Source organism: Telmatherina bonti (genome assembly GCF_933228915.1).
Source record: "Telmatherina bonti genome assembly, chromosome: 20".
Lineage (NCBI taxonomy): Eukaryota > Metazoa > Chordata > Actinopteri > Atheriniformes > Telmatherinidae > Telmatherina > Telmatherina bonti.
Window position 1 is genome coordinate 21032337 of NC_136618.1, and position 15952 is coordinate 21048288.

Sequence of the window (15952 nt, forward strand, 5' to 3'; positions counted from 1 at the left end):
CCTGAGTCAGGTCTAGAGCAAAGAGTACAGACGCATGACTCAACCATGGTTTCACATTTTCAAAGACACGTTGAGGTCTCAGGAGTGCACAAGAAATGTGGTTTTGGACTGAGTAAGCTGGTTAGTGGGAAAACAACAGTGTTAGAAATGTCTATAATAGCTAGCCATTCAGAGAAAGCAGGGCAGGGCCTTTCTGGTTGAAGGAGCTGTAAAAGCAGTGATAGCAATGACTTTTGCTTCATCGAGGTGCATTTTTCTCTGACCCATTTGTCTACTTAAGTGGGTGACTGTAACCTTTTGAAAGTCACACATGGATAGATTTAAAGTAAACGAAGCTTCTGCAAGTCATGTGGACACTTGTTTGAGGATTGCTGAATGTTTATCTCGTGAGGAGGGGATAGACGGTGATTCCATTTGAGTATTCGCTGCAGTCAGACGTCCACAGAAAAGAACATGAACAAGGTTTTGAAATATGGTAACTGCATTGCACATACTACAAGCCGTGACCATGTGCTGTAAGAGATGATCTGGACTAACAGATGTGGAGCTTTCTGAAGCCCGTTCAGGAAGAACCTTCGAGTTTCCCCATAAGCAAGTCCAACTTTTATATACAGGGCATAAACCAATCACACCCTCACAGCCTTCATCGTAAGGCAGAGGGTAGGAATCAGTAATCATAATAGTATTAACTTTACAGAAGTCCGCTTTAAAACAAAGAGAAGCAACAGGTTTCAGTCAAGACCACTCTTATAATCACAGACGAGGAACTACAGAGCCACTCCATTCATCCTATCACCTGTTAGCAACCACACAAATTTAGAATATCCAAAACAAACCCACACACAGGTATGTGGCTGTAACTTCTCTGTACTGGTATGGATAAAAACGTGTCACGTTTGCTATATTGTACAATAAGGGATGATAAGTGCAACCTTACAAATTCCTTATTTTATATATAAATATAAATTAGAAAAAAACTAATAAGGCAAAAATATAATTTACAATTTTTCTGAAATGATTAGTAGCTTAAATAGTATGTTTGAACAGCATGTAATGATTAATAGGTTGTTACTGAATAATCTTTAGTCTGTTTTCCAATGTCTGCCTAGATGAGTTTTTAGTAAGATGCAACTATCAATGTGATTAATAATAAAGCCAAGTGCCCATCTGTCTGGGAGGTGATAGGATAAGGAAATATTCTGTTGTAATTTTTTGTGGTAGTTATTGCTATATGAGTTTTTATGAAGAAAAAAACATATATTCACCATTTAATGCTATTTAAATAGTGGAGATTGTTGCCTTTTTCTTTCATGTTATAATGATTGAATGTTGTTTTTTAATTGTGATTTTTGGTCACATGCGACATAAAATTTCATGATTTGGTTTGAAGTATTCAAATTTGACCAATTCTAAAAAAAGGATAAATAAAAGAATAAGAGCGAGAGAATAGACATGGACAGTGGATCTGCAATGTGCGTATTTTTCATAACATCCTTTTTGACAGTCTCCTAAATCAGATCTGAAAAATCACACTGATGTGAAGTGAAACTATAACCTTTGTGTGTCTCTCTTCAGCTGCCATTTCTACTTTTCTTTCCACTTTTCCTGCCTTCACATCGCCTCTCAACCACTTCTTGCATCTCTTGCCTTGCTCACTGCTTTGCTCTTCCACTCTTCCCATCACTGCCATGCCTGACTGTTTGAACTATGCATCTTCTGCGTGATTTTAGTCTTAATTTCCATCACAGCAGACATGTGGCCTCCACACAGCTATCTGCAAATGCCCATGCTCTAGCTCATTGTTACGCTATCCCCATCCCAGACACATAAACACACACAGGCAGGGAGTAGCTGGATGTCTATAAGGAGACAAGTGTGTGGCAGGTATGGTCATTAGGGAGGCGATCGATATGCACACTCAGTGGACCTCTCTGTTTCATTCTCTTACTATCTGCAGCACGATTGATCCACTTACAATTAAGCTGGCTTGTCGAACAGGTCAGAGGAAATGTTGTCTTGCGTCGGGGGCTCAACCCCCAGAGCAGCCCGTCTGGCTGCGGTGGCTCTGATCGATGATCCAGGGTGACCCATCCAGGTGTCTGCCTCGTTTGCTCTCTGTCTCTTTGTGAGACCGTGTGTCCTCTGGCAAACAGGTTGCTGCTTCAGTCGCTCCATCCAGCTCAGAGCCCCACGCTGCTGCCAGCTGAGGGCGGGCCACCTGTGTTTGCAGTGTCATTGAGACCTTATGGTCCCAGCTACTCTCTGCAGAGCAAACGCTGTCCTATACGCAAGCAGCCACTATAAATAGCAAAACATTCCGGTTTGCTTTGCATAAAGTGGCATAAATATTTAACCTGGTGTCCTAGAAAGTCCCTCGTAAGCTTTTTGAAAAACATAATAATATTTGTACTAGATTTTAATGAGTGATAATTGTGCCTTGTGTCAGGGAAAAGACAAAAAAAAAAAGACTAAATGGGCTTTAGAAATTTATTCATTTGCAAAGGTGGTGCCAAGCAGAAATGATTGTCTTCACACCAGTTTTTTTCATTACTGTTTAATTAAACTTAAACAATTAATTACTTGTCACATCTTGGCTTGTGTCTTTGTCTCAGAAAGGTTGAGAATGAAATATTCAAATGATTGTATTTTTAAAAGCAATTGAGGATATTGCAGATGCTGTCAGTAAAAAAAAAAAGTCACGTCACGTGAGGTTAATGAGGTGAAAGAATGTGGTTCTTATCAATAATTTCTTGAATGAATTTAACCTTTTGTTTTCCTCAGAACTGCTCCAATACACAGTAATCATTTTTTAAAATATGGATGCTTATTATGATATGGTGATTCTGAACTAAGCCTGGTGAAACATTGTCGATCTCTTAAATTTGTTGGTTCTTGAAATATTTATGAACCTCATATAAAAATTTAGGTCTACAGGAAAACATGTACTTCCCTCGATGTTTGTGCATTTTATTTTTACTGTTGAATACAAGTTTAGTCACAGAATATCAATGTTCTTTGTTATGAAATGTATTCCTTTATTTGTAGAGAAACTCTGTACCTCCTTCTAAATGTATTCTTACATTTACAAGTTATTTTTAAACTTTTTTCAAGCATAAATAAGTAATAAGTCAAATAATACCTGTATTTAAATTTGAATTAGCCTGTTTTTTTTGCAAATATTGAACAAAATATCCAAGAGTTCTCATCAGTCTGCCTGCATATCAAGTTTTCCAAAGATTCCACAGTCATATATATACGCCATTTAATGTTTTCTTTTTTCTTTTTGCCCATCAGTTCTCCTAAACTGTGTCCAAAACCAGCGTTTTAGTTGCTTTCTGTGATCTGGCACATCATCTGAATGTTCTTTGTAGTCCAGCTTCAGCCAAAAACATTTTGGTTATATTCTTAGTATTTTATCAGCCATGAAAACCTGAAGTGCCGTTTTTGCAACCGATTTCAGTTTCTGTCCTGTAAAAACTAAAGGATTTATTTATGTAAATGCAAATACCATCACTATATCTGATACGTTAGGACAATTAAGGTTGCAGGGGAACTCTGCACATTTTTAAACAAGTTTCTAAGAAGCCATGGTGCTGACTTGTCTGTTCATGAGTATTTTTTTCTGCAGTGATAATGCTTGGAGAAGTTTGTGATTTTATTAAATTATGCATGGTATATTCACCTGCACCATTACTGCATCAAACCAACATCAATATATGCAACACAGAGCCATCCTGAGCTGAAGCTGCTATGTAACCTCAGGGTGTCTAGATCCGTCAGGTTCAGTGTGTCCCTTATCAGTGTATTGTCTGTGTCAGTGTGTGAAGCATGATTGTTTTGGTTAGCTGAGAAACATTGTTGACTGAGTGTGTCCCTCAGATGAGCAGGATACCTCCCAGATCCTCTGCTGCACTTGTGTGCCTGCATTTACATAGTTACACACCCATCACAGTGCCTGGCCTTGTCTGAGTTGTAGAGTTTGCACCTACTAACAGACCCTTGAACTTAACACACATCCAACTCACACAAGCAGCCAAGACCACCAGGTGTTTCCCCGTTACATCAAACTTGCTGCCAGTGAGTGTGTGTCTCGCGACAACTCTAATCGGACAACCTTCAAATCCTCACCAATTCTTAGGAAGCCAGTTGGATTCCCCGGAGCCAATGAGATGCCGACGAGGCAGATGGACATGAGAGAGCCCCAATCAGATCCCACGCTCGGATCAAAGTAGGAGTTTATTCTGCTGCATGTCCATTTTTCTTTCGTTTGATGACTCTGGCCTATTAAAACTTTCAACTGAGTCCAGCATCCCCATGAATGAACTTTTTTTTTTTTTTGGCCCAAACATACATGCAGGCTAACAGGCCTCTTCTTAAAAACTGTAGTGGTGCATGCTTTGGGCTGGAGCATGGCATGATGGGAACAAATTTGTACAACTAGAGCAGAAAATATAGCAAAATTCAGTTTTAAGGCACAATACAAACTAGTTTAGTTTTTCCCTTTTGAGTCCTGGATCCTTCAGTTGTCCTTGCAGCGGGCTTGTTTCAGTATTTGGCATGCTGATGTAACGTAGTGCTTCATAGAGCATTGAAGTGCTCTGTGACAAAATATTTCCTCTACACTGCAAAAAAACAAACAAAATAAGATTTAAAAAAAAACAACACAATTTAGAAACATGAACATTTTTCTGTAGTGTCAGATTTGCAGTTGGGGTTGGATGATATGTATCGCCACTGTTGAGTGCAGAGTAGACTGTAGATCTTATAGTTACACAAGAGATGAATAAGAATAAATTTAGGTGCAGATTAATTTTTCTTCATTTCAGATAAAAATGAGTTAATATCCATTTATTTAAATCAGATTAATCATATCCTGGCAGTTTATATTTACTTTCAGCATAAGCGGTTTTCATGTTTGCATATAACTCTTAGCAAAAGGGTCCAGTGATGATACTACATAATGAACTGCTGGTTTTATTTACATGGGAACTAATTTAAATTCAAAGTTTATACTGTAAATCTTAAATTAAATAAATAGGTTGAAATAATCCTGATATGAGCTTTTCTAATTTGCTCTTTTTGCAGTGTAGTGCCACCTACTTGTTTTGTGTAATGGCGGTGCAGGATAAAACTACTTGCATGAACTGACATGGGGGGATGAACATGTAATAGGTGTTCACAGATGTTCATTAAAAAAAGACATTTCAGTCAATGGCACAAAGTTAGCACGGATTTTATTGTTTCAAGTCCCACTGGGGTAAGTATATGACAAACATGACAGACAAATGTTCACACTCACCAGTACATGCCTGGAATTTATGAATCAAATGCATCTTCCTTGATGAAAATATTAAAAGTCTCTGCATTCATGAAAAGCCTTTAAACACACATCTTGTTACCCTCTGAGTCACATAGCAGTGATTCTGCCTTGTGTGTGTGCATGAGTGTGGTGAATATGTCATGCAAAAGATGTGTGATGGGACACTTTTTTGGCTGTTAGAGGCTCTCATTCTCCAGGTGGACTGCTGCATCTCAGAGAACACACAAACACTGGAGTGCATAAGCGTACACACACACGCACATACACGCACACGCACAAACACAGCTGGGATGCTGGGGTGCTGGATATGGCCCAGCATTTTAGCAGATGGCCTGGGTGCTACGCTATCAGTCACCATAGTAACATGCTCCCTTTTTCCTCTTTCTCTCTGTCTTTCTCTCCCTGTCTCTAGTGCTAAGAGAAGGAAAATGGCAGACAAGATTCTTCCGCAAAGGGTGAGGCTGCATATTTTTACCTTTGTTGTTCTGTTTTTTTCTCTGTGTTTTTTTTATCTTTTGTGTGCAGAGCAGAAAAATCCTGGTTGTTTTTTTTTTTTTTCATGTTCGGGGTTCTTGGAAGACGCTGAGGGCCAGAAGATTATTTGTTATTTCCAAATGAGAAGAGAGAGATTGAGGAGTGCGATCAGAAGATTTTAGAGGTTTATTTAGGGTTTTATTCTGTTATTTGTTGACGGCTCACTGATTTAAATTCAGTCAGCGGGAAATAGCAGAGATGCAACCACAAATAGTACTGAAAGAGACAGAAGAATCACCATGTTGCCACAGGTGAGTCTGAACAGACTGAGATTGTGATTTTTATCTACTGGTCTCAGTTTGCAGCTGTGCAGCACCCAATCACCTCGCCCCGTCCTGACTGGCACACATGAGGATGTAAAGGTCTGGAGACTGTGAGCTCATGTCTTATCCTCTGAAATTACCCAGACATGGAGATAGCAGCAGCCATGGCCACTATACAACAATGAGTCAGGCACAGGGAATGTCTGCCACACTCCTCTGTCAGCTCAGCACCTCTGGCCGGTGAAAGGCAGGGAGAGACACAGATAGAGAAGGAATGAGAAGGAACAATGAAAGTAAGAGGGAGCGTAAGTGGTGAACTGGAGGAGTGTATGTGTGTGTGCACAGTCTGGTAAGCAGCAGCCCTTGATGCGCCGAAGACTTTCATCCGTATGGTAATGTTTGAGCCTTGGCTGGTCGACTGCACGGTCTGCATCTAATTTTGATACCTCAGTGTCCTGAGCATGGTGTGGACCAGCACTTTAATGATGGACAATATTGAACAAAGTGTATGCTTTTTAAGACACCACGGGATCAGTTTTTGCCCAAAAGAAAATTCTGAGCAAAAGGACCCACCGACCCACTAGCAGAAATGTCGGTTCAAGTTTATGCTGTGTCTATTTGATTTAGTTCATTTTTTTAAATTTATTTATTTATTTTCTATGTTCATTTTGTCATTTTTTCTTAAATGTAAATAACTAAAAAAAAGAAAGAAAAAAACATAGGGAGTTTATTAACCCTAGAGCTTCAATTTGTATGGTCCAAAAAATAAATTAATGCTAGCTCTATTTAGCTAGCACTGCCTAAACCACAACACAAACTATATTAGCTTATCATTTATTTTACTTCCAGACACAGAATTGTTTGTTAATGTTAGCAATTAATGTAACCAATGCCATTTTGTTGGCTAATGTTATTATCTAACTGTTTTAGCTTAATCTTTGATCCAATTAGGTTGTTAGCATCCTCTTATGAGCAGCTATTAAGCTAACTTTATTCATTAGGTAAAAAAAAGTGGCTTTTTTGCTCCATTAGCAGCTCTTAAACTGTAACGCAAATCAAAGAGGAAAAAACATAATTGAAAAAGGTGCCAACATGTCCTTGAATAAAAGATAGCAGACCAACCAGCACCAGAAGAGACAGAATATTTGTTTAAGCCCATTTGTGTTAATTAATTATGAAAAACTGTATTCTTAACTTTCTCTCTTAACATTAAGTTTCTGTTTCTGGTGAGCAGATCCGTGAGCTGGTCCCAGAGTCTCAGGCCTACATGGATCTGCTGGCTTTTGAGCGCAAACTAGACCAGACTATCATGCGTAAACGAGTGGACATCCAGGAGGCACTGAAGAGACCAATGAAGGTAATAATAAGAAATAAACCCTCGTTGGGAACCAATGCATCCTGCTGATCTCCATGTGTCGGTCCAAAATGCCATGGAGTCCGAAAAGGCCAGCAGTGTTGTTTACCTCAATTTTCCAATTTAGTATTTCTCACTTTTCTGGCCAATCTCTGAATCTACTGGGTGCACCTTTACCTCTCTTTGTGATTTTTTTTTTACATTTTCTATTAAACTGTGGTGTTTGTTGTGCCCTTGTGCCAGCAGCAAAAGCGTAAACTGAGGCTCTACATTTCAAACACCTTTAACCCAGCTAGACCTGATGCTGATGACTCAGATGGCAGCATTGCATCATGGGAGCTGCGGGTAGAAGGGAAATTGCTGGATGATGTGAGTGGTGTTTTCTGCTGTATTCATGTCTGTTTCCTTTAACACACTCAAACCATATTGCACAGAAAGTGTCAATCTAATTAATAAAAAAAATGTTTTCTGTTATAGTATTACACTGCTGGGATGTAGGTTTATTTCATGTCTGGCAGATGAATATGTGTGTCAAATGGCTGCTTGTCCTTTAAAAGAAATAACTGAGGTTTTAATCTTCCTGTTTAGTACGAGTGGGCTGGTCTTTGATCTCGGAGCCACTCTGGGCCGTATTTGGCCCACAGTCATGCAATGATTTGCTCAAACAACGTTGGCCAGAAATGTTTTGGCTGGCTTAAGGTGTAAAAGGAATGGCTGATGAAACAAGTGTTTAAATATAAAAGTGATTTGCTTTGTGCGGCTCTGATATATTCAGGAAAGCGGTCATTTCACAGAAGGGCAAACCATTGAAGTTGCACAAACCACAAAAAATTTCAGGTGAAGCTCGAAGGAAATAGACCCCAAGAATATCTGTTGTCTCATTTTCCTTTGGGCCTCACGCAGTCGCTTGTGGGTTTCTAATGAGTAATGATGCTGTAAGATAAGACATGAGACAAGCGCATTTGCAGATCTGCATACGAATGTTTGATGTGCATTCAGCCGACCCTTGTCATTATTTGTCCACCTTTTGTTTGTATGTTTTCCAGCCAGGGAAGCAGAAGAAGAAGTTCTCTTCATTTTTTAAGAGCCTGGTGATCGAGCTGGACAAAGACCTGTACGGTCCAGACAACCACCTGGTTGAGGTCAGCACAAACAGCTTTTTTGCCCCTTGCACAGAGGAAGAGTCTCATTTTAGAACCACACACATGCATCATCTGATCATTGTTTTTTCTACACATTAATTACAGAAAAGTCAGGTTTTTCAGCAATGTGAAGAGCTCTTGAGCTTAACGTAGTAACAGCACCTTCGAATATCATCACCATCACTTGCATTTTACAATTTCAGCAACTCTTAACAAAATGGCACTGCCAAAAATTAAAGATTAAAAAAATCTACACATTTAGAAAATGAATCATCCTAAAAAAAAAAAAAGAAAAAAGTCTTTTGGTTGTCAGACACTCAACCTTGTAGCCTTTAAAAGAGACTCAAAAAGTGCAAGCAGTGAGTTTTCGTGTTGAAAGAACTACCGCAAAAATCTAAATCATGCAACTTCTTATTAAACGTTTTACTGTTGTTAACTTCCATTCGTGTCCTTGTACCTAGTGTGGTTGAACAACAAACAAGAAGCTCACATGTTCATCCTGTCCGCTCACACCTTTGAAAAACGATCTCATCGGTGCTTTTCGTGGCCTGTCAAACTGAAACTGAAGACATTTTCCATGACAGACATTTAGATATATCATAGCAAGAGAAGCCTGACCTGCAGTGACATTATGGACACTTTTCATGAAAGATGAGGCAAAATGTATGCTGTGGTAACAAACACTGTTTTTATTTCACATTTAAAATCACGATCAAAGGAGAAAACTGTTGTTAGTTAATGGGAAAGCCGACACAACTCACATGTCCGTTCTTTAAATTAAACACAGAGAGAAGGTGGTCGGTCTGACAATGACGTTGCCAAAAGAGACTCAAGGAAGTCAAGAAATAGTTTAGCACAAAAAAAGTCCCCTGAAACCACAGATTATTATTGCATATCAAGAAAAAAAGCCTTCTGGGTGTACTGTCAGCATAGAGGAAGAAAACAATTTTACTTTTGTAAATGTGAATGAAGCACAAACATCCATGTGACTGTTCACAAGAAAACTTAGAAACAGATCAGTTCACAAACAGAACCAGACAGATATCAGAAGAGCAGTAATATTGCCCTTCAAATCATGATCGTTGTCACAAGATCTGGCAAAGAGCAAGTAGAAAGCGTGTGAGAGCAGGTCCAATATTTAAAGGCTTCTCTACAGTCCAAAATATGGAGTAAATATAGCGAATGCTGCAAAATTAAAAAAAACAAAACAAAACACGGGAACTGAACAGTGTCGTTATGTCCATGAAAAAAATGTCTACTTCCTGCATTACACGTTTTAAGTCCCATTCTTGCTGGATAGCAGGCTGATTTATTCTTCATAGTCCCTGGAACATGTTCAACACCTGTATTATCAATTATTATGCTGTAGTAGCAAAACAATTTGCATTCAGTAATCACCAGTAACCACGTTATAACCATTAATTAACGCTTGGCTAATTGTCCAAATGTCAATCTGTTTAACAAATTGTACTGTAGCTGTAAACTCACTCTTCACCCCATCTGGACAACATTCACAGCCTGACAGCATGTTTTCTCAACACTTTATTACATAGCAATAAGGAGCTTCTCTAATTAACCAGTGAATTAAATGTTCCAGTCATGCAGTCAGGGTCAATAACAGTCTCATTGAATAAAACGTATTATTCTATCTTGTGTGGCTAAACCTTGAGTTTTAATCATAAAAACTAGCCTTGTTAGTTCCTTTTTTTGTCCCTATTGAATAAATGCTAAATACAACAGATTGAGAGAGTGGACTGCCCTTTCTCTTCTTTAATAAACCGTTTTTACATAAGAGGAGGGGCCTTTTAAATTTTATACATACAAGGTTGTTTAAACATGCAGATGGAGAAAATGGACACTTAGAAACAAACCGCAGCTACCCTTCACTGTGCACCTCCACAAAAATGCACTGAGATTAAAAAAAATCCACTTCACGAGTTTCAGCATGGAAATCATGACTTCTCAAGGTTCCTCTTTTTAAGAGGGTATTTTATCCTGGCACACAGGTGCTTCTCTTTGAATGCGTTTTAATCAAAAGAATACCTTGAGATGCAATCTCTGCTTAAACTGTCCTGCATGATTCAGACTCCGGTTGAAGGAAAACATAACTCTTTACTGCGCGTCAATTTGATGCGATGAAGGGAGTTTTTTGTGTCTCCCCCCCCCCCCCCCCCCCCCCCCCCCCCCACCAACCCATTTCTGAATGGTTGCGATATGCGTCTAACATTGTTTTCCAACTAACTGTGTTGATTGTGTGTCTTTGATGTTCAGCCTCACAGTTAAACTTTTGTTGTCTTTGTTGTTTTGGCATACCGAGCACGGCTGATGTGTCTATACCGTACACTTTACCCTATATACAGCTCTGTCTAGGTAAAAAATCCTGGACTCTGAAATGATTTACTTAGTCTGTCTGAGATTCCATGGTTTCTTTTAAACAACAGTAAAAGTTGAAGGTAAATTGTGTGAACAGAAATGAAGTACGAGTGAATGAAGTCTTTCTTGTCCGCAGTACTGTAACGGTGAGGCTGATCATGGAGTAGAACATGCTAAACTCGTGCACACATAGGCGTAGGAAAAGTCAGAGGAATGTTATACTGTCTAGGATCTATCCATCAATAGTCACAAATGTTTGTACATAACTAACAGAAATCTGTTTTATTATTCCTGATGCATGAACAAGCAGAGACCTTTTCTGTGCGTAGTGTGTAACATTTAGTGAATTTATTTAGAAAAAAATTGTCCTAATAATCATTATAATGTTTTCATTTGTACACTTATTAGTTAAGTCAACATATTTTATAGCATAAATGGTGCAAACCTCTTAATTGGTGCATTTAAATGTGAACTCGCACTTCAAAACGAGCTTTAAAAGCAAAGAAATGCAGCAGCTTCCTTCTGATCATGCGGGATTCCTACTTGTTCTTTCAGTGGCATCGCACGCCCACCACACAGGAGACAGATGGCTTTCAGGTGAAGCGGCCAGGAGACGTGAGCGTACGCTGCACTCTGCTGCTGATGCTGGACTACCAGGTGAGGGCGTTAAGCTAGTACCGCACACAAGTCGAATCATATGTTAGAAATGTGTGGCCAAGTCTGAGCGTGAAATCAGTGGTGACAACCTGCAGGCCTCCTGTCGCTGATAACTGCTAGCTTACAGAAAACCTCCAGTGTATTTCAGACTGTCTCGAACCTGAAATCAGTTTCCAGGATGGTTTAATTTGATCATGATGTAAGATGTGTTGTAACGCGATTACGCCGTCTTCACAGCCTCCTCAGTTCAAGCTGGACCCTCGGCTGGCTCGCCTGCTTGGCATTCACACTCAGACTCGCTCCTGCATCATCCAGGCCCTCTGGCAGTACGTGAAGACTAATAAGCTGCAGGACTCACATGACAAGGAGTACATCAACTGTGACAAGTACTTCCAACAGGTGCAAGACTCTTCATCAGCTGCAGACTGTCACAGAAAATATGAGTTTACACCAGAAACTCACTGTGTTATTATATATGTGGCAAATACTAATTTAATTTAATTTAATTTAATTTAATTTAATTTAATTTAATTTAATTTAATTTAATTTAATTTAATTTAATTTAATTTAATAGAAAAACAGCTTTTTGATAAGAACAAGCGTTTGGGGTTTTTGTTTTTTGTTTTTTTTTAACAATTTGGGAATTATTTTTATGGATATAATCTAAATGCAAACTAACTTGCTGCTCACACAAGCAAGACACACACCTAACATTTTAAAACTGCAGTAATTAGAAAGTCTGATCTGATTTAATTAATTAACAGAGAAATGAGTCATTAGGCAAGTACCATTTATTTTTGATCTGAAATGACTCTTACCTCAAGAACTGACTAAACTCTTAGTGTTAACAAGGTGTTGGAGGCGTTCTTCAGAGATTTTGCTTCATTTTGGCCTGATAGTGTCACAGTTGCTGCGAATTTGGTGACTTTATGTTAACCGTAGCCTGAGTTTCCTGTTCTTAGCTGACAGGAGTGGCACTCGATGTAGTCGTTTGCTGATGTCCATCTGTTTCAAGGTTGGACATGTTGTCTGTTCAGAGATGATATTCTGCATACTATGGTTGTAACCAGCGATTAACTGATTACCAGAGATTGTCTTTCTATCAGACAGCCGCTGCTCACTGGATATTTTCTCTTTTCATATCATTCTCTGTAAACAATAAAGATGGTTGTGTGTGAAAATCCCAATAGACCAACATCCATACCACTTTCATAGTCACTTGAATCCCTTTCTTCCTCATTCTGATTCTGGGTTTGAGCTTTAGCAAGTTGTCTTTACCATGTCTACATGTCTAAATGCATTGCATTACTGTCATGTGATTGGCTGACTAGCTTTTTGTGTTTACAAGCGATTAAACAGGTGACTGCATGAACTCACATGAAATGTGTATTTATGTCCAGTCTTGGATAAACGTGAAAAGTGCTTCAAACAGAACCACGTAGTATTTTTGGGCAGTTTATTGAACACAGAGGTTTAATGTTGCTCAGCACCTCGCTAGATGCTCCTGTTTCTGTAGGTCAGCAGCTGCACTTGTGATTTGGGCCACAGTTGATGAGTTATCCCGTATCATAGCAAGAATTATCATAAAAAGTAAAAGGGTAGAAAAATAAGGGTAAAAGGACCCTTCCCACCTGGTATAGATGTTTTATGCTTTTAAAGTCAGGTCTTCTAGCAGGAATCTGAGAGCATGACATATCTGTTGTCAGGATAGCGTTCCCTTTAGAGAGATCTCTGACTGCTGGGCTCATGCCTGCTGACCTTTGTCTGATAGATACTTTATTCATCTCATAAGAAATCTTGGTATTTATTGTGGCTCAACATCCAGATGTGGACCAATTGGAACATATTTTCTCTGCCAGTTCCAGATGTGAGTAGATGCCTATGGGGGAAGTTGTCTGAATATCTTATCGTAGTGTGAGTTCACTAATTCTGGTCATCATTTGACAATCAAATTGTGGCCGCATAATTGTTTTCGTGCATTAAGAAACATTGTCAGTATTCAGTGCACTGGTTACCTCCAGCTCATGGTAGCAATCAAAGATTGTGTGAATTTTGCAGCCACTGTTGTGCTCCTCCATCCCTCAGGCAGAACTGCACAGCAAACAGACATGTTTAATAATGGAAACTGGTACAAAACATTGTTTGTCACTTCCTCCACAGATGCAAATTAAAACTTTACTTGTAAAGAAAACAAAGAGCTCAGGGGTTAAAATTATTTAAGATGAACCGACGTGAAATGAGAAGTAGCCCAGATGCCTGACAGAAAAAATTTCTTTTTGGAAATTACAAATCCTGCCCCCTCCAGGTTAGATTAAAAAAAAGGGTTAAAAAAAACAGCATCCACAATGGTGCAACTGGGTTCTGAGCAGCATATGTTGCCATCTAGATGATGTGTTTTTCAGAGTTGTCTTGTTAATATTCGCAAGATAGCTCCAAAGCCAATTCCAAAATGTAAAACAAGTGGTTAAGTTGGTCTGTCTTTGATGAGATCATCTGCTCCGTCGTGACAAAATAAATATGAAAAAAGGGAAGTGCAAAATATCTTTGGACAGCTGAAATCATTAATCAAGCAAAAATAGTAAGACCCAAAAAAATTCTTTATTTCTAAAAAGAATTTCAGTCATCAAATTCCTAAACTTTTAAAACAACATAATTAGATTTATATGGTATTTAAATGATTCGGTAATCATTGCAAGTTTCTCTTATTTATGTTTCTCCTAACTTTTGTCATTCTCGCCTGCCCTGTGTTTTCCTTCTGCTACAGATTTTTGACTGCCCTCGGCTGAAGTTCTCTGAGATCCCTCAGCGCCTCACCAACCTCCTGCTGCCCCCCGACCCCATTGTCATCAACCATGTTATCAGGTACATACTCTCTCTTTACTATAGATAGTACGCATCCACATCAGGCAGCACACGTCAACACACAAGTGACAAAAAAGTAGACCAAATAGCTTCGTGTATATGTTGTATTTGTAGAAAAAGATTTGCTACGTACACTTCTGTGTTCTTGCAAGGTAGAAGACATGGTTTTCTGAGGATTTACTGAAAGCTCTCCCTTTCGATTCTGAAAGCTTGTCTCCCTTGCCGCTTCTCCATAAATTTACTTTTTTCTCTCTCTTTTTCATCTCTCTCAGCGTGGACCCCAACGACCAGAAGAAGACGGCATGCTACGACATCGACGTGGAGGTGGAAGACCCCCTGAAGAGCCAGATGAGCAGCTTCCTTCTTTCCACGGCAAACCAGCAGGAAATCGCCTCACTAGACAACAAGGTGAGCTCGTCACTGAGCATGCCCTCTGAATCCAGCCTTTGATGCGGCGCACCCCACGGCTCGCTCAATGTCACACCGAGGTGATGAAACATGGGAGGAAGATTTTTTCATTGGATATAATTCAGTGTGGGAGCTGCTTTATGGCAGCAGTCTGCGTGAATTTCACACCTGATTGTGTTAAATGTTGAAACTGTTAAAGTTTGACTAAGATTCATGTCTCACGGACGCATTGGAACTGTTTAGTTGAAGTTGCTGCAGTGAATGAGCAGGAAGAAAAGGACAAATAACAAAATGTGCAACTTTTATTACTTCATGTTTTCACCAGATTACATTAGCACGATGACAGAGATGTACGCATCCAATTACTTTTGGTCCTGAAAAAGTAAAGAGGCTCTTATTTCCTTATTTAGGCTCTTATTTATTTTAACAGTTAAAGCGTTTTTTGTTTTTTAGCACACAGAAAAAGCCAAAAGTCTGCATTTTAGTCCAATCTTAGTTGTTGAAGGCAAAACTAGAATAAATAATGTGTTTTGTTACTTTTCAACTGAAGAGACACTTTCTATGAAATGGGGACTTTTCCAGGGTGTTTCCCCAGACCCTCTCATAGTATTTATTCATAAAACATCCCTTCTAAAAGTTTTACTTCTGAGAACACCCAGGCTTGCAGTGATGAACATTTCTAGTTAGTTGAGTATTTCTCTTTTTGTCCCACTTTTCTAACATTTAATCATCATAGCTCCAAAAAATTCTCCCAAATTAATATTTTTACCACTTTTTCTAACCATTCATTCATTATCCTAACCGCTTAGTCCAATGAAGGGTCACTGGGAAGCTGGAGCCTATCCCAGCAGTCTTTTGGCAAAAGGCAGGGTACACCCTGGACAGCTTGCCAGTCCATCGCAGGGCCTTCTTGGAACCACTATGTGCAAAATTTGACCATTCACCAAGTTCTACAGAGCTAAAAATGACATCATGGATAAATACCAGCAAAACATAGCAAGAATCATTTATGACTGATTATTTCCCAGCATATACGTTC

At 39.1% G+C, this 15952-nt stretch overlaps 1 protein-coding gene across 4 annotated transcripts in view; it reads left to right on the plus strand.

Moving 5' to 3' along the window:
- The window catches only part of smarcd3b (SWI/SNF related BAF chromatin remodeling complex subunit D3b), a 30734-nt gene that overhangs the window by 10636 nt on the left and 4146 nt on the right, over positions 1-15952 (plus strand). Inside the window, exons 3-11 of one of the 4 annotated variants that reach the window (XM_079259395.1) lie at positions 4139-4228; positions 5733-5775; positions 7352-7474; positions 7715-7840; positions 8518-8613; positions 11542-11643; positions 11881-12042; positions 14408-14505; positions 14778-14913. In XM_079259395.1, coding sequence (XP_079115521.1) covers positions 4139-4228; positions 5733-5775; positions 7352-7474; positions 7715-7840; positions 8518-8613; positions 11542-11643; positions 11881-12042; positions 14408-14505; positions 14778-14913 — 976 coding nt within the window. The remainder of the gene's footprint in view (positions 1-4138; positions 4229-5732; positions 5776-7351; positions 7475-7714; positions 7841-8517; positions 8614-11541; positions 11644-11880; positions 12043-14407; positions 14506-14777; positions 14914-15952) is intronic. The other 3 variants (XM_079259396.1, XM_079259397.1, XM_079259398.1) reach the window with 3 other exon arrangements.